The sequence below is a fragment of the Panthera leo genome, chromosome D1 (genome assembly GCF_018350215.1).
Source record: "Panthera leo isolate Ple1 chromosome D1, P.leo_Ple1_pat1.1, whole genome shotgun sequence".
NCBI lineage: Eukaryota > Metazoa > Chordata > Mammalia > Carnivora > Felidae > Panthera > Panthera leo.
This window is the reverse complement of record NC_056688.1, coordinates 104,097,414-104,120,098: the sequence shown is the minus strand read 5'-3', so window position 1 is coordinate 104,120,098 and position 22,685 is coordinate 104,097,414. Positions and strand designations below refer to the sequence as shown.

At 51.0% G+C, this 22,685-nt stretch overlaps 1 protein-coding gene across 5 annotated transcripts in view; it reads right to left on the bottom strand.

The window, feature by feature from the left end:
• Positions 1 to 22,685, bottom strand: part of STX3 (syntaxin 3) — a 39,729-nt gene that overhangs the window by 2,961 nt on the left and 14,083 nt on the right. For 2 of the 5 annotated variants that reach the window (XM_042903930.1, XM_042903929.1), the window contains exons 2-10: positions 21,104 to 21,187; positions 10,154 to 10,253; positions 8,345 to 8,419; positions 7,265 to 7,332; positions 5,181 to 5,289; positions 4,037 to 4,110; positions 3,749 to 3,883; positions 1,972 to 2,082; positions 381 to 494 (exon numbers count right to left, since the gene is read on the bottom strand). In XM_042903930.1, the coding sequence (XP_042759864.1) occupies positions 411 to 494; positions 1,972 to 2,082; positions 3,749 to 3,883; positions 4,037 to 4,110; positions 5,181 to 5,289; positions 7,265 to 7,332; positions 8,345 to 8,419; positions 10,154 to 10,253; positions 21,104 to 21,187 (840 nt within the window). In that variant the 3' untranslated portion in view covers positions 381 to 410. Of the gene's footprint in view, positions 1 to 380; positions 495 to 1,971; positions 2,083 to 3,748; positions 3,884 to 4,036; positions 4,111 to 5,180; positions 5,290 to 7,264; positions 7,333 to 8,344; positions 8,420 to 10,153; positions 10,254 to 20,538; positions 21,020 to 21,103; positions 21,188 to 22,685 lie in introns of those variants that run through there. The other 3 variants (XM_042903925.1, XM_042903927.1, XM_042903928.1) reach the window with 2 other exon arrangements.

Below are 22,685 nucleotides of genomic sequence, written 5' to 3'. Positions count from 1 at the left end.
GAGAGTCAGCAAGAATTCAGAAGATAAAACCTGGATCCAGGACACAGATGGCACCCAATTAGGAGCATGCTTACTGAGCGAAGGGAGCGAAAATGTGGTGCTCGAATGTGCCAGGACAGGTGATAAGACAAAGAGCTGGGACAGAATCCGCAGGAGAGGAAACCAACAGGAGCCCAGCCCAGAAGAGAACTTTTCCCAGGGACCAGAACACCAGAACAGAATTTTAAGGAGACAAAAGAATGCACAGGCAATCGGAAGTTTGAGAGAGCTCAGTGCGTCCAAGGACAGTCACAAGGGGCAAGCGGTGCCAAGTGAAATCCCAGGCCACTTTCTCAAGAGGGAGCCAATCCAGAGTCCCCGAGAACCTTCCATTTACTTACATTTCAGTGCAGCAGCCACTCAGGCCACCGTTATTTCAGCCCAACGGAAAGTCCAATAATCAATGCTAAAACGCCCAGCAACACAACTACTAGCACAATGATAATTATCAATTTCTGGAGAGAAGGATAAGAGAAACAAAACAAAGCATTATTACAAACAACCCAAAACAGTAATTCATCCAAAACCCAACCCATCTCACCTCTCCGTTGAAAGCATCTTATCAATCCAAATAAGAAGGCTACATCTCTACATAAAGACCTTCTATTAGGATATTTTATATTTCTGAAATTACTTCCTGGTTGGCAAGGCCAGCAGATGGAAATACGGAGCTGCTCTCAGCTCACACTGCAGTCTTGGACATGTGCACAGATAAAAACGACAACAACAACTGTCTCCAAGCAGCTATAGGCCAAGGTACGACGTGACCAGTTTTTCCTTTTCAAGAAGTGTATATTTTTGAATAGACCTAATTTCAAACTTCCATCCGTCTTTCCCCTAAAGCACATGCCTGCCCATCAGACCTGATCCAGTGACTGGGGATCAGAAAGCGTGATTACAGACCTGTTGTGAGCCAGCCTGGATTCATCATATAAAATAACTTCCCAGCTCCCTGAATCCTTGCACAAGCAATAGGTAAAGTTGGAAGGAAATCAAAGAACTGAAGACCCAAAGTGTCAGAGCCCAGGAGAAAGAGAAAAGAACAGCCTACAAAGCACAAGCCACCAGAGATGGCTACCACAACGGGCAGAGAAGCTGAGAAGTCCTCAAGCAACAGGGGTACTGGAAGAGGGAGAAATGCACTGGTACGGTGGGAAGAGCGTGACTGGAATCGGACTTTGAATCCCACTCCTGTACTTACTAGGTGGCCCGAAGCCAACTATTTAACCTCTGACCCTCAGCTGTTTCATGTGTAAGTAGAAATAATAGGTGCTCCGTAAGAGAGGAGGTAATGTTACATGGCGATCAGCACAGCACTGGGTTCATGGCAGAGAGAAGGGGGTGGGGGTGGAGCTTGGTTAATGGAGTGGAAGAGGGCAAACAGGTTTCTGAAGAACAGAGGAGTCAAGTGTAACATCTGAAAGGAACAGGAGAAGTCTAGCAGCCACACCGGGGCAACGCGTCCACCCTACAGAACGGCCTCCAAGTATGGGTTCTTGGGTAGAGAGTACGTAAGCCAGATCCATGCAAGAAACACCAGGGGAAGAAGGGCAGCTAGCTACTCTCAGGGAAAGGCTGACGTAGGTGTTGTGAGGAGGCCAGGACACAGAGTGAAGGCACGGGCTCAAGGACACAGGTGCGGGTGCGGAGGACCAGAGAGAGGAGAAGCAAGCCAGACCGGTGGGGACTGAGGCGCTCACCCTCCGAGCTTCACTCTGATACTTGACAGCCTTTTTGGTGTCTGCCACGGCCCGTTCCACAAAGCCCACAGACTGGTCCATGTTGTTCTCGATACGGTCAATCATGGCTCCCTTTCCCCGGATGCAAGAGGTGGTGGCAGCAGAAACAGAGACAGGGACAGAGAAGAGAGAAAGAGCGAGAGACCGCGAGCAGAATGGACTTTCTCCTCTGAAGGCAGTGGGACAGTCTCACCTTCCGGGCCTGACCCTGGTACTTCACGGCTCTTTTAGTTTCTTCCCGTGCCTTCTCCACATGGTCCACTGTGTGCATGACATTCAGCTCTATGTTATCTAGCATCTCTCCCTGAGAAGAATGGACATGAGTCACGCCCCATAAACCCACCCCAGGACAGTCCTAGCTCACGTGGGGGAGGGAAGCATCCAGAAACCTTCTGTGGGGCACACATTCACATTTCCCATGGGAAGACCTAGGGGTCTCCGGTCCTTGGTGGTGGTCACTCATTCAAGCAACACTCTGAATGACTCCTGTGGAGCAGGTGCTGCCCGGGACACCTGTAGTACACCATCTAGATGCCTGGTAACTATGGATCTCACAGATCCCACCCCCGCCATTTTGTTTTTAACTGAGCATGTGAGGAGAGGAACCAAAATGAGAGTATTTTGGGGCATAACTGGGATGCTGGCCTCTTGCTGGTCATGTAGACCTGAGCCAAGTTCATTTGGCCTGAGGCAAGTTTGCTGACTACTGCTGCAGAACAGTGCTGGCAAAAATAGTTGCTCGGTAAATATCCAAGGTGGGAATGTTTGCTTTCTCCAAGAGATACTCCCGGGCCCCTTAAGTGACAGATATTGGGTTTACCTAAGCTATTTGGTTACATGTTAGATCGACGTGGCTATGGAGGGACAGTGGTCTCTGAGCGAGATTCCCAACCATCTCTCAGCTGTTACTTCCCGACACGGAAGTTCGGTGACTCGGATTAATTCTGGGCATCTTAGGATGGGAACGCCCCTCACCTACCTAGACCTTCCCCAACCCAACCCGTTGCTTTACGGCACTCTGGAAACACAGAAAGGCACTCACCATCACTTGACTCTCAAACCAATTCCTCAGCAAGGCCGCGAGGGGAGAAAAAAGAAGAGTGGGGATGGACGACGCACTTAAGGAATGGTCTCAAAGGCCAGAGGGGGCGGAGGAAAGAAAGGCACCTGGGCCCCGAGCAGGGACCGGCCTTCAAAAACCGGCCAAGCAGTGCCCGGGCTTCAGTTAGGTTTTGCAGCCCTCCCACAAAGGACGCAGGCCTCCATCCCTTCCAGGTGGCAGGGCAGCTGGAAGTTCATGGTAACACAGCGCATCTGGACACCGTGGTCGCCAGGACCGGCAGGCACCTGACCATGCGTGGAACCAGAGCCACACGCAGGTGTCACAGGCTGGCAGCCTGAGCAAAGACACCCAGGGACAGAATAAGCCATCAGACCATGAGTGTTCCAAGTCTTCCTATGAACATTATTCTCCTGTTGCTTCGTTCATTCCCTTATCTGCTCTTGTTCCTTAGCAAAAAGTGCCAAAATATGGGGGGGTGGGGGGGACATACAAAAGAAGACACAAAAATGGACAAAAATTAAACCCTCTGGCAAATCTAACTTTTCACTGTGAGGTGGCAGAATGACCCTGTCTTCAGTGTCACCAGTGAAACAGTTTGTACCCGGAGGCTGTTCTAAGGCACCCTCACCAAGAACCCACATCTCCAGTTAGAAGAGAAAACAGGGGGTGCATCAAGGCCCCTAGTAAGTTTAAGTGACTGTGAGGCCAAAGGAGCAGCAAGAGTGACGGGGCTGACGGGGCACTCGGGGGGGCGTTCCTGGCCTGGACGCTGGGGTTCTGTTCCTCCATCATGCGAATTCCCGAGGACTCCCCCACTGCACCCCGGCCGGTGTTCTGGTCTCCCCACTTCTCAGGAGTGCCTAAGCTTCCCTCCCTCACCCCACGGGGGTGCCCGCTGCCCGGTTACCTGGTTCTCCACCAGCATGGCGATGTCCACGAACATGTCATGAAGCTCCTTGATGCTGCTCTCCAGCCTCACGATGTCCTTGTGCCGCCCCTCGATCTCGCTGAGGGCTTGCTTCGAAATCTGAGAGTCAATGATCTACAACGGGCCACACAAAGGCCGACTGTCAGCCCGCGCCCTGGCCAGAGGCCCCCGCCCCCCTGCACCTGCAGCCCTGCCCTTGCCAACCGCACGGAGCCCCACGGCAGCCTCCCTCGAGAGGGGCGTGCACCCCAGCTCCCGGACGCTCACCCCAGAAGTGAAGATGGCGGGGTTCCCACTCTCCAACATCTCCTCCAACTCCTCATCTGTGGTCTTTTTGCCGGCTTTAGCACAAAAGAGGTAGAGCGTCAAATGTGAGACCAAAGCACACCATTGCAAAAGTTCCCTGAAAACCAGGAACGCGGTGACTTCACTCTGAAGACTGTGGCCTTTACAACGCACCCCCGGGAGCCCCTGATCGTCTTGCTTCTGATTTCTCCCCTAATCCAGTCCAGCGCTAGCATTATGGGCGGTTACCTTCCTAAAGCATGTATCTGACCACAGCCCTTCCTAGCTCAGAAAGCTGACCGGCCCGTTCGCTGTGCCTCAGAGGCCCAGGAGCCGGTCCCTGGCCACAAGCCCTCCCTCCTGCACCTAACCCCACACTGCTACTCCCAAGGGTTCCCTCTCCCCAGGCTGGACAACCTGCCACCCCCGCTAAACACACGTGCTTTTCTCGGACCCCTTCCTGGTCCACACCCTTCCTCCACTTAGAGCCGGTGGCACCCTGCAACGCCCTGAGTCCTTAACGGGCACGGCTGTCGGGATCAGTCTATTCCTCACAGGGCCCGGCACCACACTCTGATCTCATAAATGTTCTTTGCTGTGAAAGAGACGACAAAAAGAGGGGCGCCTGGGTGGCTCAGTCCGTTAAGCGTCCGACTCTTGATTTCGGCTCAGATCATGATCAAACGGTATGGGGGTTCGAGCCCCACATCAGGCTCTACGCTGACAGCATGGAGCCTGCTTCAGATTCTTTCTCCTTTTCTCCCTGCCCCTCCCCCACTCGTGCTCGCATGCTCTCTCTCTCAAAAATAAACATTAAAAAAGAAAGAGACAGAGACGACAAAAAGATACCATGAGTCCCTAGGAGACGCCACGAATAAATGCTGGCGCCCACAGGGGCCAGAGGACCAAGCCTGACAAGCACCGTGCCACCCACGACGCTGCCCCAGGGACGCCGGTGCCCCAACGCCTCTCCTGGGCTTGAGTGCAAAATACGGGGCGGCGGGGGCGGGGGGAGGGGGGGGCAGCCACTGGCGGGGGTGCTGCTGCTCGCTCCCTGGGGTCTCCCGACTTGGGATGGACAGCCAGGTGGCAGGGAAAGGTGAAGGGACATGCACCAAACACGTACTGATTTCGAGCTGCCGCTGGATTCGCCCTTTGCTGCGTTCACGGAAGTCCACCTGAGCCTCGTTGTATTTGGTCATCACCTCCACAAACTTCCGGGACAGGACGGAGTGCTGTGGGAACCATGCCAAGTGCGGTAAGCCCCCACGAGCTGAAGGTCGGGGAGCCCCCACGGCGGCAGAGCCCACGTGCCCAGCCCCGTGTGGCTGTCTTGGCAGCACCGGACTTGGAATCAGAGGGGCAGGTATAAGGCTCAACGTTCCGCTTTCCTCACTCACACCATCGGAAGGGTCCGCCGACCCTTCCAGTTCACCTGCCCTGCTGACCTCGCATGGTAATCGTGGGGCCACGGGACAGCCCTGCATCCACACGACTTGCCGCCACCCGGGCTTGCTTCCTAAAGCTGCCAGACTCCCTTCCTGCATCCAACACCTGCCCAAATCCTTGAGTTCTTACCCAACCTGACCTCCCTAACGACTCCCACTTCCTGCTCAAAGCATTCGCTCCACAGCACTGGGTGTCTGCGTTCAAATCTTTACCGTAACTTTTATTCCTTGCCCAACTGTCCACATCAAGGCCTACTGGCTTCTCCTGTGCAAAATCACCAGTATTTGTACCCTTTGCAAATGCATACTACCGGCACGCATATTCAGACCAGAATCACTGCAGAAGCCCAGCAAGAGACCCACCGGCCTCTCGCCCCATCCCCACTCTGGTCCAGCTTTCAGGAGGTCCCCGGACTATCTCCTAAGAGACTGCAAGCTGAAGCAAATGCACACAGGCTACCTGATCATATCCAGGTTCCCTAGGCAGGTAGGTATTCAGAGGCCTCTGGACCACAGAGCCACATCCTCTTTCAAAACCCCGCAGCCACTCGCCCACAACCAGCTTTTCTCTCCAGACGGGCTGTTCTCTCCATGCCAGCCCCTCCTCCCCGCCCCACCACCGTCACCACCCCTACTGATACTAACACACCCCCTCACTCCCCCAACCCCCCGGGCCTGTCCACACGCCACTCTTGCCCAACCGAGGCCCAGCTCCTCTGGCTGCCCCCAATTCTCCCCGAGCTCTGAGGACGCTGAGGGCACCACCCATTTCACTGTGTTCTCACACTGCCCTCCTGCTGGGTCCTAGGTGATAGCTTCCTTGGGCCACCTGAACGTCAGGCCTGTTCTTTAAGGACAAGGATCGTGTCTTCATGACCACCAAAGAGCCTCAGTCCACACTAGACAACTAACGACCGACCATCTTTATAGAGAAGACCTCAGGGGGCACCTGGGTGGCTCAGTCGGTTGAGCATCTGACTTTGGCTCAGGTCACAATCTCGCGGTTCTTGAGTTCGAGCCCCGCGTCGGGCTCTGTGCTGACAGTTCAGAGCCTGGAGACTGCTTCGGGTTCTGTGTCTCCCTCTTTCTCTGCCCTTCCCCCATTCGTGCTCTGTCTCTGTCTCTCAAAAATAAAGATTATAGAGAAGACCTCAGTTTCCTCTCCTGTAAAACAGGAGGTACACTAAATCTGAAGCTGTGCCCTGTGGGAACGATCTTGGGAAGATCTTCAGGGGCCTCCTTAGAGAAGTGGGGGGGGGGGGGGGGGGCTCCGGCCCCTCCCCTACTATAGCCCGGTCAGCTCTCCTTCACCAGTTCTTCGAAAGGAGTCCAAATAAGAATTGTACTTTAGGGCACCTGGGTGGCTCAGTCAGTTAAGTGTCCGACTTCAGCTCAGGTCATGATCTCACGGTTCATGGGTCCAAGCCCTGCCTCGGGCTCTGTGCTGACAGCTCAGAGCCTGCTTAGGATTCTCTCTCTCTCCCTCTCTCTTCAAAATAAACATTTAAAAAAATAAAATAAAGTAAAACAAACTAAAGTAAAATGAAACAAACTAAAGTAAAATAAAACTAAAACAAAACGAAACGAAACAAAATGAAACAAAACAATAAAATACAATACAATACAATACAATAAAATAAAATAAAATAAAATAAAATAAAATAAAATAAAATAAAATAAAATAAAATAAAAAAGACTCCACAGCTAAGAACAAAAAAATTAAGACCGGACAAGACAAGCGTCAGACCAGGGAAAGTCTTACCTGGGATTTCCGAATCCGAAGGTCTGCCGACGACCGCACGTCATCTTCCTCAATGTGTCTCTCCATACCTGCAGGGCAGAGCAAGGCTATGCCAGCAGCACGTTGCCCTCGCCCCCAGGAAGCACGCTGCTCGGTGCCCGGCTCCCTGTGCCCCCTCACACCCAGCGCACCGAGGGGTGCAAGAGACACCTGTGATCTCGAGACGTCAGCTCACGTGTGAGCCGCAGGCCTTCAGGCCACGGCCTTGCCTGTACCGGCTCTCGTCTGACTGTATCTCAGCACAGCACCTCTCAGCAAGAGTCTCTGTCACCGGGAGACTCGGGCTCACATCCTCACCCCGCCACCCCCTAGCTGCGGGACTCCGGGGAGGCCACGTCCCCTCTCTTAGTGTTCCTGTTCCCTGGTGTGTAGAAGGGAGCAAGGACAGTGCCTCCCTCACGGCACCCACGTGCGCAGCAAACGAGAACGTGCACCGTGCTTCGCACACTCCCCGGCGACTCCTGGAAGCCGCCCCTAACGACCCCCACCTCCACCCGCGAGGACAGGTGTGTGATTTGTTTAGGGGGGAAGAAATATAAATGCTGCCTCCACCCTCTGACCGACAGTCTGCATTCCCAAACCAACTGGGCGAAAATGCTTTGGGACCCCAGGGGAACTCGTCTATGACGACGGCCGCACTGAATGAGGGTCTAAACTGAAGGGGTGGGAGGGGGTGGGAGGGCCATAGACCTGGCCCTCCAAGAAATGTCTGTAGCTGGAAGAATAAGATGTTCTGCACCTAGACAGCGCGGGCATTACTGTTCACATGTACGTAGGGGCTGGGGAAACGGGACCGGTAAAGTCAAGGGACGAAGTGGGAGAGTGGAGTCTCACGGCGACTCGGCCGCCGGAAGCATACACCAGTGCTGCTCTCTTTCACCTACTGCCCTGGTTCCGGGACAGGCAGAATTTCTGGGGCAGTGCCCAAGCCACAGGCTGAGGGGGGACGGGTGTATCATCAGGACGCGTTTCGGTCCAGGAGAGCCAGGCCCCGCGGGCAAGCGGGGGGCAGTAGCAGGGGCCGGCTTGTTCCCTTCTTACTCTTCAGTTTGTTCCGGACGTTGTTGGCTCTTTTCTTGATCTCGGTCGTGAGCTGCTCTAGGTCGTCCTTGGTTTCTGGGTAAAACAAAGACCGACAGAATCAGTCAGCGAGACTCCCGGCTTTGTGGGCTATTCCAGGCAACAGAGGAGGTGGGAGCTTTCTCAGAGCAGGTTTATTTACTGTGAGGTGTTCCCCAGTCATCTGTCACTGGAGTCACAGACGGCTTATTTCAGGGACATTTGCCAGGCACTCTGTCCCAGACCTATAGAATAAAAACACCCAGGGTTGGAGCCCTACAATCTGTCTTTTTCACAGGCTTTCCCAAGTAATTCTCTGGCACACAAAATTATGAGCTTCCTTTTTGAGGAAATCATCTGGTTTATCATGATGGCTTCAGCTCAAAGGTAGGAGAGGGTTTCATGGGACCTCTGAGGAAAAGGGATTTCAACCAAGGTTCATCGATTTAGGTTCAGACATATATTGATGACATACCTACTATGTGTACGATGCTATTCTAGGATGAATGGAGCCAAGTAAGTATGAGCCATGACTACTCATTCAAGAACCATCCTAGGGGCACCTGGGTGGCTCAGTCAGTTAAGTATCCGACTTTGGCTCAGGTCATGATCTCAGGGTTTGTGAGTTTGAGCCCCATGTCGGGCTCTGCACTGACAGTGTGGAGCCTATTTGGGAGTCTCTGTGTCCCTCCCCTGCTCTCTGCTTTCTCTTTCTCTCTCAAAAATAAACACTGGAAAAAAAAAATCCTTTGGCACCTGCTACAAGCTTAGAGCTGAGCTAGATACCCACACATCAGAGAGAAGATATAGATTCTGCCTTCAAGAGGTTCAGGGTCTACTGGGGGACAAGGGACAAATAAAATCAGCCATTCTAATGTGCAGTCGGGAGTAAGGTGTGAGTTCTGGCCAAGGTGTGCACAGGGTGTTGGTGAAGAGCCTCTAGCACAGTCTGGAGGGATCTGGAAAGGTTTCTAAAGACAGATGATAGTAAGACCGAGTCTTGACGAAGGAGGAAGTGTTAAACAGGCACAAAAGGAGACGAACAGTGGAGTCTCTGGGAGAAGGGACCGTATGTAAAAGATGCGAAGAGACAAGAACCATGTGGGGAACAGCCGGAGTTGAGTCTGGCTAAAGTGTGGGTGACATGGGGGAGGGTAGCGGGAGAAAAGGGTGCAGAGAAGGGCAGGCCCATGACCGAGACAAGTCCCATGTGCTCTGCTGAAACGTTCCAGCTTTAACCTTCAGGCACCAGAGAGTCACTGAACAGTTCAGAGTGAAATGACAGAGCGTCTGGCTCGTTCCTTGTCCTTAAGGAACCTAAAATACAGCCTGGAACCCTACTGGAAAAACGTGAAAAAGTTTGCTGGGCTGGCGGTAACAGACGGGACTCTCGGGATGGGAGGGACTGAAGCGAGCCTGACCCATTCTGGAACAGCTCAGGGAAAGAAGATGGCCTTGAACTGGCAGGATATGGAAGGGGGCTGGGAAACAGTACCCGCAAAGGCACAGCCATGGGACGGAGATGAGGAACGCGAGAAGCAGGAAGCCTCACCACAGGTCACGAGAGGGACTGGATGGGAGGGAGAGGAGCGTTTGGCCACAAGGATTCAGTGGCCGCGGCCACGAAGAGAAGAGTTCCCGGGAGGGAAGGGAAAGAGGACACGACGTGCGCACAGTGTGCAGTGTGGGCCAGACACTCCCCGCCCCTCCCAGGAGAAAGGAAAACAGGGCTGGCTCAGCCCCAATGCCAAGGGCCATCGCCAGGCAACTCAGCTTCGAGTAAACGCTCACTTGGCTCAGGAATCGGTGCGGACAGGATGATACTGTAGAGTTTCTTAGCCTCCTCCACGTGCTCTGAGATCTTGTCTATGTTGAGCCGAGTCTCCTCGATCTGGAATCAAAAAGACAACAGCCTTTGTTGGGAGAGGAAGAACATAACCACGATTGAGAGGAAAGCTCAGCAGAGGTCTCGGGGGAAAGCTACCCACCTTCGGGGCTCGTGGGGCAATGTGAGGACTAGAAAGTCTTCTGCCGCCCGGGGAGGGCCCCTGGCGTGGCCAGATCAACTAACGTCCAGAGCAGTCACCGAAGACCCACATGCCTTGCTCCCGGAGAGGAGCGCGCTGGCCCCCCTGGGATGGGAGGCTGCAGGCCGGAGTCAAGAAGGGCCAGGAAACCCCATGACGATGAGCCGGAGGACAAGGCCCAACACACATCCCATCAGGCAGACCCGTCAGCCGCCCCCAGGACCAGAAGAGCAGAGAGGGAGGATGGGGGGGAGGGAAAGGGGAGAAGGAAAGAAAAGCAGTGAACGGAGAGAACGGATGTAGAGAGTGGAGCGGAGAAGAGATGGAGACAGAGAAAGAGACTAAGCACGGCCGCCTCGGGAGACACGGGAGCCCCCCGCGTGTGTGTTCTGCTGGAATGCCTCCTACTAGCCGATTCCCTCAGGTGACCAGCCACAGACCATTTCTGCACACGGCTGAGGTTCCCGATCACGCACGGGGTGCACCACAAAATATTTCCTGTGGCGCTTCATTCCCAGAGAGAGCAGGACCACGAGACGCTCACAAGATCCCATCACTAAGTGCCACCCTGGCTCCTGCAAGGCATCATGGCCCCTGCTGATGCGGGAGCACCAGAGAGGCCTCCTCTGTCCACACCCACCAGGTCTAGCCGCCAGGCTTCCAGAAGGGTGGGGCCTGTCGGCACTACGACAGTTAAGAAACCTTGTAAAATACCACCCGGTAGGATCTTAACATCAGCGATACCATAAAATGCAACTTGGCGTGTGCTGTCCAGTATGCTTTTCCTCCGGCAAATAATTCATTCGTTTTTGAAATCCTGGTCATTAATCTCCAGATTAAATAGAAAATGGGAAAAACAAAAGTGGACTTCTCAAACCCTCAAATCAGCGCTTTTGCCAACAGAGCTGTGGACTCTGCCCCTCTACAAATACACCGGTCTTGATGAACTGCAGTTTGAGAGTGGAATCACTTGCTGAAAGATGTAGACTAAGGGGCGCCTGGGTGGCTCAGTCGGTTAAGCGTCCGACTTCGGCTCAGGTCATGATCTCGCTGTTTGTGGGTTCGAGCCCCCGTCGGGCTCTGTGCTCACAGCTCGGAGCCTGGCGCCTGCTTCGGATTCTGTGTCTCCCTCTCTCTCTCTCTGCCCCACTCCTGCTCACACTCTGTCTCTCTCAAGAATAAACAAACATTGAAAAAAAAAAAAGATGTAGAATAAAATGTCAATGTAATCGTATCATCAGGGTATAAATCCAAACCCTAGTAGCTACCCACACTTCTGTGAAGCACTTTAACAGCTGGCAAACCATCCATGGTAGTGCACAGGGACCATCATTCACAAGAAGAACGTAAAGGTTAAAGAGGTCATAGGTCACAGGTGATGGTTGGGTCAGTGCTCAAACACGGATGTTTGGATGCTGGAGCTCTCCAGACTCCAACTGGGATGCTCTCTGCTTTACATCTAAGACTTGATCTTTTGACTTTCTGTCCTGTTCCACTTCTAGCAGAATCCCAGACCTACCCAGCTCCACAAGGGGCCCGTGCTACCACTTGGGAATGCTGACGGGCTCCAGAAGTGTAGCTACCTCAGAATCAGGCCCTTGGGTGAACCCAGAAATTGCCACCTTACCCTTCCCTTCATCTCTCACATCAAAACCATGTTCATCAAACCACATTCCTATTTCCATCTCGTGACTATCTTGTCAAAGGAATTTCACTACATCAAACAGGACTGAGAAAAAAGGCTCTCTAGGATAAAATGCACAAACCACTTTAAAAAGGGTTTAATAGGGGCGCCTGGGTGGCGCAGGTCATGATCCGTGGTTTGTGGGTTCGAGCCCCCCATCAGGCTCTGTGCTGACGGCTCGGAGCCTGGAGCCTGCTTCTGATATCATGTCTCCCTCTGTCTCTGCTGCTCCCCCACTCGTGCTCTGTCTCTCAAAATGAAAAAATAAATAACATTTAAAAATAAAATAAAAAGGGTTTAACACATTTTAACGGACTGTAAGTCCTTGGATTTTGCATGTTCACTGAATTTGCTGTCTTAGAAAATATATTCCAGAATATTATTTCACAAAGTGGAAGAGCATCCAGACGTGAATTCTGGTCAATGATAGAAAGACGAGATAGGAAGCTGTCAGCTGCCAGGCCTCAAGTTCAGAGTCACTCCAGACGTCTGAAGACTGGGCGGTAGGTGGCCTATCCGACCCTGTGGATGAGACAGCCAGGCCCTGGCTGCTCCACCCCCAACCTGCCTGTGGGACTTCCCAGCCCGGGAGCACGGGCACCTGCTCCCACCTCCTCCCTCCTCTACCCAGTGCAGCCGGCTGCCGTCTTCCTCAATCCTCCCCAACCCCACCATCTGGAGGCATTTCAGGGACTCTGATTTAGTACTCCAGTAACTTAGCCAATTCCCCAAATAATCACAGCACCCATCTAGGACTCCAGGATGGGCAACTGGTCAATCACAAAGCTTTCTTCTTTTTCTGAACTCCGGGTCTTTGTTTTTCCTTGGAAGCGCTGGTCTTGCTCCAAGGTGACTTTCTGGGTATTTCATGGTGGCAGCTGCGTGCAATTAATTTCCTCGAATGCCTTTGCCAGATAACCGAAGAATCATGGGGGGAGGGAGGAACCTAGTATGAGATCTTTTATGAATCTAAAACTCAAGGGCTGTTCGTGTTTCTTTGGGGTTGTTTTAAATATCCTGACATTGCCTTACACAAGGATCTGAACTGATTTAACAAATACACGTGTCAGAAACAAGTTCCTTCAACAGCACTTCTGTGAGGTTGCCAACCACTAGCTCCTTTTCGTGCCTGAGAATACCACAGCTCATAGGACAGGAACTCCCTCAAGGACGTGCTTCATAAAGAGGTAGAACCAGGCATCTGTCGGACACCAAACCCTGTCTCGTGAATCAGATATAAAGGCGCAAGGACCACCGATGGGAAGCTCCTCTCTATCTTCTCTCCCGGTCCCTGCGTGCTGAGCCTGTGTCGGGCTAATGCCCACGGTCCACTCCCTGTCTTGTGAGACTGCCTTTCCCTGGGATCACATGCCGTATTCCTTCGTTCTCTAACCAAGGCTCCCTACAAGAGAGCGTTATACACCAAGAGCACCCAAGAAACGTTGCTGACTGAGGGAACCAACCGGAAAGTTGTGGTTTTTTAATCACCATGCTCAATTTGTGGCCACTACCTCCTCAGTCAGCGCCCACTTATTGCAGGTTACATTTTAAAATGTATTTTTCAATGATTTGTCAGTAATGTGGCCACCCAGGCAGTATAGCTCAGAAAATGTTATAATCAGGGTGCCTGGGAGGCTCTGTCAGTTAATCGTCTGACTCTCGATTTCGGCTCAGGTCATGATCTCTCCATTCATGGGATTGAGCCCCTCGTCAGGCTCTGCGCTGACAGTGCAGAGTCTGCTTGGGATTCTCTCTCCCTCTCTCTCTCTGCACCCCCCCCCCCTCATGCTCTTGTCTCTCTCTCTCTCTCTCAGAAAATAAAGGAAGAAAGAAAGAAAAAGAGAAAGAAAGAAGGAAAGAAAGAGAAAAGAAAAGAAGAAAGAAAGAAAGAAAGAAAGAAAGAAAGAGAGAAAGAAAGAAAGAAAGAAAGAAAATAAAGGAAAGAGAACAGAAAAGAAAAAGCAAAGGAAGAAAATATTAGAATCAAACAGGCCAGGGTCAAGTTTCAGCTCCACCTCCCAGCAGTTTTATGACCTTGAACAATCAATCCACTCACCCCCCCACACGCCCCCAGCCCTGGTTCTTGCATCTGTGAAACTGAGGATTATCGTATGTCCCACTTCCTAGAGTTAGAACCCTAGATTTCAGACTAAGTTCCCCCTCCTCCCATGATTCTTTGGTTATCTGGCAAATGCACAAAAGAAAACTAATTGCATGTAGCTGCCACCATGAAACACCCAGAAAGTCGCCTTAGAGGAAGACCAGTGCTTCCAAAGAAAAACAAAGGCACAGAGTATTTTTGTGGGGATAAGATGAGATAATACGCATCAAGCACTTAACACAAAGTACGTGCACACTAAGTATGCAGATAATGAGAATCCCGGGAAAGCCAGCAAATGCTGCCCGCTTACTATGGGCCAGGTGTGTCGCTGTGCCTTCACAAGCACGTCTCACTTAAGCCCCACAGCAGTCCCCAATGTTAACAACACGCCCCATGATGCTGTCAGCAGCCACCCAAGGAGATCAAGCAGGACAGCCAGTCAAACACTCTTTTGGGTGTTGCCTCGGGGAACGAACAATGATTACTATATTATACTACTCACCACTGTCTAACTGAAAGGAGGGAGTTATTTTCAAGGCATGAATGGCCTCTTCCTTCTGGACCTAAGTACCCAGGAGAGTCGAATTTGATCACAGAAAGCAAAGAAACTCCTACTTTAGAGAAGTAGCAGATTACCGAGGGGGAGGGGGGAAGGCTTTGTCCATTCCACTTAAGAATGAGTCTCTGCCTCCCCTAAGCTCCCATATACTTTGTACTTCTAGTTAGGCATTAATTAACTCCTGCATATTTATTTATGCGCCACCCCGTTAAGGTGACAAAGTAAAGGGATTGTAAGGGTCAAATGACTCCTCCTTTTCACAATTCATACACCTTGACTGTTCCCTAAAACTAATAGAATCCCGAACAGTCTCTGTGTTACAAGTTCTCAGCCACGTCCTTGTTGATTTGTTTGCTTCTTTGCTCTGGAAAATAAATACACACTCCGGCAAGAAAGAAGGGGCAGAGATGTCTCAGTCCAAGCAACAGAAGTCAAGTGCGTCAGGGGTTTTACGGAGACTAGTGACAAAGCAGTGGAACATCCCATTCACAAATGAAAAGAAATGAACAATCCCAGAGTTATACTGACCAGTGAAAACCAGTATTCTCAGACAATAATCTCAAATGCATTAAGTGCATTTGGGCTTTGCATCACTCAAAACTTGGTCAGGAAAACAACAACCTATCTATCTCATTATGTCAGCCAAAATAAGAGAACACGGGGAATTCTTTCCATGGGGACGGGAGGGCCAGGAAGCCAAGCAGAGGATGGTGAGGCACTCTGGAAATGACCAAGAGTGGGGTCACCAGGGCCCAAGGCCAGGGCCCCTCTGATCGGAGCCGGACCACAGTGGAGTTACCCAGCAGAACAGGCCTCATGGAGACAGGGTCTACCCAGCAAAAGTTGAGGCCACAGAGAAGACATGTCTGGGGAGGAAAACCAGGGCCTCCTCCCTCCTCCTAGAGTCTTCCGCCAGCGTGTCCCCTACATCAAACACACCAAAGCCAGCTGGCAAGGGAACATCGGGAATGAGTTCCCTGCAGTCCCGAGCAGAACACAGGAAGGGCGGGGGATGGGCCTGAGAGCAGAGGAGCACGTGACTGGCAAGAGCTTCGTGCTGCCTAAGGAAGGAACCCAGACTCACGGAACCAACCAGCCCACCTACCCACCAAAGACTCCACCTGAAGAAGGAATGAGAGAGTTCTTAACCTGTTAGATTTGACTCGATGCCTCGCCTTCCATGTGGTGTTCACTTTGAGGGTCTTTGTTCTAACAAAAATCAAGCCTACGCAGAAGGGTCTCTGCTTTCACAGCTGCTCCCCTCCCAGTTCATCTAAGCAGGCACTGCCCCGCCCCCCGAGGCACCACCACACCTTGTGCGCACACTCTCACCTGTCCCAGCCCTGACTCAGTGCCCTCGAGGGCTGGGACCACGTCTCTTTCCTGGCCACGCATGGGGCGCCACTGACTGTAAGGTTGCTGAATGAGTAAATAAATGAATACAAGTAACTTCAGGAGACAAGCATGCTTCATCTACAACGGCAAACCAGTCTCACAGATTTGTTTTAAACACCTCCCCCCCACCCAAAAAACCCCTCAAAAACTTTATAATAGCATTTTCTGAAATGTAACCGTTCATCCTTGCTAATAGAAGTTACAAGTCAGAAAGGGCTCTGTGAAAAAATAAATGCAGAGATGAGCCAGGTAAGCGAGTTTCTTTATTGCAGGACTTCTCAGAGTCTTTAATAAGTAAATGTGCATTTTAAATCCCCAAGGGTGGAAAAGAGTATAAAGCATCTTTCAGTTATATTTGCTCACCGGAGCCTTCTGGCATCTCATATACCATCGAGGACAGTGCTTTGATGCACCTAATAGCCAGCCCCGGCCCCCACCCTTTCTTGTTAACAGAACTCTGATTTTGCTTGGGCAGCAATGTTGCCGGCCCCAGGCAATGAATCATGATCACTTCTACGCCAATCCTAGCAACTCTGTCCTTTGCTAAGTGCTCACTTTCCTGGTGTCCCTCCCAGCTAGGAGTGGCCGTGACCATGTGATCTGTTGTTGGTCAATGGGCCATAAGGGGAAGTCAGCTTAGAGCATTTGTGTGGTTTTTCTGCCTGATAAAAGGATTTGGGGACGTCTCTGGCTTCCCCCTTTCGTACTTCGTGTGTCATACATGGTGGTGTCATCAGGGGCTGTGGCTCTGGACCTTTCAAAGCCTGGCACAAATTCTTCAATGGCCCTCCCACTGAGAGGGGGTATCTATGTAACGCTCTCTTGAACCTGGCAGGCTTGTGTCTGTTTCGACATCAGAGCACACAAGTGACGTCCCACATGCCTTCCACACCTGGAATCTCGTGTGGGGGCCTTGTGCCTCCACGTGACACCCCGATGATCCTGGGCTGGCCATGCTAAGAAGCCCAAGTCACAGAAACAAGTCAACATAGGCGCTCCAACTGAGGGTCTCTCCAGAGCTTTTCCCTGAGTCACCAGACGTTTCAATAAAGAACTCTCTATAAGGTTCCAGCATCCAGCTGTTCAAGTCTTCCCGGCTAAGTCCCCAGAAACTGCGGAGCAAAACTCACCCACCTCCACTGTGCCCTGTGCCCGAATTTCTAGCCCACGGAATCTGTCCTCACTACACAATGGGGGTCTTACAGCCCTCAAGGTTGGGGTGAATCATCATACAGCAGTAGGTCATCAGAACAGACTCCACTCCCAATGCCAAGGGAAAAGCCAAGAGGCTCACAGAGCTGCTGACCTAGAGCCCCACCACCTCCGACCCACCACACCGTGCTGTCGACTTCATCACACGTGAAATGATTACACACCTTTACCGCTTGTGCCACGGACACTCAAAAGCATCCCTGGATGATACACCCTGCCAGCTGCCAGGGCCCCAGCCAACTGGCTCGTCTTTCCATTTCTGGCCTTTCCTGCCCTCCACGAACTGCCACCAGAATGATTTTCCTACAATACACCCTGATCCCCGCATTTCCTTGCTTAGCACCTTCAAAGCCCCCCCCCCCCCATCACCCTGCAGCATTTCATAAGCAGCATTTCATAACCATAGAAGCAAAAGAATCATCTGAACGGACTTCCTCAAAATCCAAAGCCTAAGCCACTGCAGGCCCTCTGCACTGGGCATGCAGACGTGTGAAAGGCTCCCCAGGTGATTCTGAGAAGCAGGTCTAGGTAGGAGCCACTGAGGCCTTCCCTCACCTTACCTCTCCCCGCTCCTCCAGGCAGAATTTAACACTTCCCCTTCTGTGCTCCCAGAGGACCTTATTGACATTGCTATGATCATGACTTTCTACACATTTCTGTCATCCTCGCCAGATAAAGAGACACCAGAGGGCAAAGGACTCCGCCCCACAGAATGCTGTTCGTCCCAGCACTGAACACGCTGTGTGGAAGACAGTAAACACTTGTGTATTTTCCTGAATGCATGAATCAATATAAACAATAAGCCCCTAATGTTTCTGCCTCGGAAAATTTGTCCTCTCTTCCAAACAGCGCAAAGAAAATACAGGTGACCACAAACTAGACAATAACCTGAGGTTTATTATTTACTAGACCCCCTGGCTTAATCCTCCAAGGCCTGAAAACCCAAGGGCCAATTCATTCCCATAACAGCCGAGAAGCTGGAAAAGCCATCTGGGTCTTAAACAGCGCAGTGCACATTTTGAAATCATCCTGATCCCGTGACTTCACCTGCCCCTTGCACACGCCTCTCTGACCGGCTCGTGATTCACACAATCAGTCCTCAACAAACAGCCACTGGGACCTGCTTGCTGGAACAAGGCCAAGCAGCAGGTTTTGCCACAAGAGTGCCTTCCCAAGCAGTCTATTTAGTCGTGTTCTGCAGGATGCCCTCAGTGTGTTCCCCAGCTGCATGAAGGGAGAGCCCCCCTCACTTCCCCAAACCCCCAGGCCCTGGCGTGTGCTCTATCCCACTTTCAAGGCTATTTCCAGACCCTATTCCCTAACACATCAGGAACAGAACAGTGATGACAGCTAACACTGACTGGAGACATACTGTGCCAGGTACATCCATGTACTTTCTCGATTTATCTTCATAATAAATACCCAGCAGGTAACACTGCTATTCCTGTCTTAGAGGGAGCTGGGGTTCAGAGTAGTGAAACAGCTCTTCCAAAGTTATACTGCTGGTAATGGCAGAGCTGACATCAGGACCAGAACTCATGGGCGCCCAGAGATTGGGTGGCCTCTTTCTGTGTCCACGGCCTCTTGCCTCTCTGAGACATTATTACCCTCCTGGGGCTCCGTCACATGGAAAGCAGGGCAGTAACATTTACCTAAGCCGACACTGAGCACTTTCTGAGTGTCGGCTCCTTTACTCCCCAACACATCTATGAGCTGAAGATGCTACTCCCCATATCACAGATAAGCTCACAGAGACCGAGGGAAGTCAAGGAATGTGCCCGAGAGATCACAGCTAGTGGCAGACAAGGAGCTCCATTTCAAAGATGATGCTCTTTCCACCCCACCGTGCAGTCCTCTTCTCCACCCCCAATATGATAGGGTTTGGGATTTTTTTCCCCCTAAATGACAGAAAAGCATCTGACAAAGAAGCAAAGAAAAGCAAAAAACAAAAAAACAAATAGCCCTTGAGGTCTTAAGGCTCCAAAAATAACTATCCAGCCAGCACTTTTCTGTTTAAAAACGCTTTCCAGGGGCACCTGGGTGGCTCAGTTAAGTGTCGACTCTTGATTTTGGCTCAGGTCATGATCTCACAGCTCATGCACGGGTGCAGAGAGCCTGCTTGGGATTCTCTCTCCCTCTACCCTCCCCATCACACATACTCATGCTCGCTCACTCTCTCTCTCTCTCTCTCAAAATAAATTTAAAAAAAAATGCTTTCCAGATGTGTGATCCTCGTGTTATCTTCACAACAACCTTGAAAGGTTAGTACTAACATTCCCAGTTTGCAGAGCAAGAATTAGAGGCCCAGGTGGGGTAAATGACTTAACCAAAGTCAACCGCTATTAAATGCATGAGGATGAATTGAGAGCATGTCCTGGAGGCACATCACCTTCCCACTTGGCAGGGGATACTGCCCTTCAGAGACCCTCCTGCTGGGTTAGGAGAAGAGGCAGAAGACCGTAATTGGCCAAACTGCCTTATCTTAGGGAAGAAGTCCCTTAACGTATCTGGTCATCCAAGGCAAGATCGGAGGGCAAGCGACAGTGGCATCCAACAACTCCTGAAGTCCTCCCCACCACTGAGAAGACATTCTCTTTCCATGATCCACACCTGGAACAAGCTCTGGCCTCACAAAACCCCGCGCTCTTCGGTCTCACCACGACTTCTTGGCCAAAAGGACGGATCCACCCATGAAGAGCGTGGGGAACCGTGGAGTGTTCACAGCCAAATTCCCAATCAGGCCCACACGCCAGTCCGCTCCTACACCGGCTACCCACTCCACCAGAGGAGCTGCCATGAACCGCCAGGCCCCGCAAGCTAGAGTGTGACTTTCCACATCCACAATCTAGAGACAGGAGGTGCCCCATTCCTCCTGCAGAAACAATATGGTGCCTCTTGTCTTCTTTCCAAAAAAAATAAAAAGCCTAAATAAAGAAACCACAGTATGATGGCAGAAACTTCCATGACTGAACTCTTCATGCTTTTGTTCTGGTCTGGAGAATCACTCACCAGGCACAGACACGTCAGATGCTATAACTGAATGCTTTATAAACATTATTCCATTTAATCCTCGTAATAACCCTAGGGATTACAGTATCACTCCCAATTTGCAGATAAGGAAACAAAGCATGTGAAGGAACATTGGCAAGATCACCAGCTGGTCAGAAGCAGAGCAGAGATTTGAATCCCACCGCTCACCATCTGCCATAGTCTCTCCCAAGAAGGACCTTCGAGATCAAAGATTATGTGAATCTGTAGACAGGAGCAACCCATCTTTGTCCCTGTTGAACGTGAAAAAAATAAACTGGTGGTTTCTTAGTCTCCCAGTTTCCACTAGAATTAAGTCAAAGGGCCTGAATTTTGGGAAACAACAAATCTGATCAATCTGAATCACAAGCTTAAAGATGTATTTTTTTTTTTCACACATGGCTGCGACCCCATGGTTGATTCAGTATTGAAATTATGTAACTTAGGCAAGAAAGAAGATCATTAAAATGCTGTCATGCAGCATAAGGCTTTAAAAGCATCTCATTAATTACATATCATTTACCTTCTGCTGACTTTCTCAAGAAGATTAAAAATCCAAACCCTCCCAATTACGTATTGAAGAGAAATCTCCCAGTAACTTCTGGGTCTGGCCGCCTCACCCCAGGAAAAGACCGACTTTCCTCTGCTACACCTGAAAGAGCCGAGTTTTATTCTTTACACAGGAAGCTGTGTTTCCTTATGTACATTCAGAAAAAAGCACAGGAAGGTCGCCTACCTCAGAAAAGAACTCATCCATGAAAGCCGTGTTGTCAATGGCAACCTCGACCTCGTCGGCATCATCATCCTGTGTCAGCTGCTTCTGTGAGAGACAAAAAGGAACGGGGTGAGGCTAAAAACACAAGAAACAGCTAACAGAACTTGAAGGCTCACCAGGAGCTACATCTATACTAAACATTATACACACATAATCTCCTTTAAAACTCAGAACAGCCCTGCAATATATCGGACTCCATCACACTGTATTTAAACCCGAGCTGCACCGTTTACTGACTTCTAGCAGGGGGTGGGGGAAGGGAGGGAGGGATGGGCAAGCTACTAACATCACTGTGCCAGGTTTCTCTATCTGTAAAATGCTGACATGCACTATGTACTTCGGGGGTGGTGAAAGAAATGAGACGAGGAAGTTAAAACACGTTTGCACGGTGCCTGGCATACTGCGATTACTCAATAAATACTAGGTGTTATTGTTATTGTTGTTGCTAGAGGTGGGGGTGGGGGTCCGTAGTGGTACTGGTGACATTATTATAACTCATTCCTGTTGGAGAACCTAAAACAGAGAGGTTGAACAACTTGGCCAAAGTCACACAGCAAAAATGTAGAGACAGGCAGATTCTAGCCTCTTTTGGATTTGGGCCCCATGTTCCTAATCCCTTCTCCACAACGTTCAAATGTGTGATCCACCCTACCAGACATCTCTATCAGAATAGTTTATAGCCTCGGGGCACCTGGATGGCTCAGTCTGTCAAGCGTCCGACTTCGGCTCAGGTCATGATCTCATGGTTCGTGGGTTCAAGCCCCGCACCGGGGTCTGTGCTCAGACAGCTCAGAGCCTGGAGCCTGCTTCGGATTCTGTGTCTCCCTCTCTCTCTGCCCCTCCCCCACTTGCACTCTGTCTCTCCCTCTCAAAAATAAATAAACATTCAAACAAAACAAAACAAAGAGAACAGTTTCTAGCCTCAATTCCGCCAAAGCACTCCCTTCCCATCCTCAGGGTAGGAACAAAGGTTTTCCTGTTTTCATTAACCACCTACTGCAAAAAAAAAAAAAAAAAAAAAAAAAAAAAAAAAACAAACAGTACTGTGTGTCATCCCCTGTCAGAGCTCATGTTTATAAGGAAAAGGAAGCTCTCCCTTCGGCCCCCAGCAACCCCTAGGGACCCCAGCTTTCTTGATCTCATTCCACTTCCTCTACAGAATCACAAAACGGCTATCTAAAGGAAGTGCTTCCATTCCCACCCAGCATCCAGGGCCCGAGCCGTGTCTACACTCTCCCCATCAATGCGCCACATGCTGACCGTTTCTAAGCTCAGAGGGAGAACTGGTTCTTGCCAGTCGAGGTGGGGAGGGGAAAAGCCGCTACACCTGCTTCTTCACAACCTGCGGTAGACAACAGCCCTCTCAAACACTCATAACCCCACGGGCGATGAAAGCCACCAGGGCCCTCTCCTCTTTACCCGCTACCAACCCCCCAACCTTCAACAGATGATGGCATTACTGGGAATTCCCAGTGAAATCTGGGACGCTCCAGGGTGGCTCGTCGGTTAAGCGTCCAACTTACGCTCAGGTCATGATCTCACG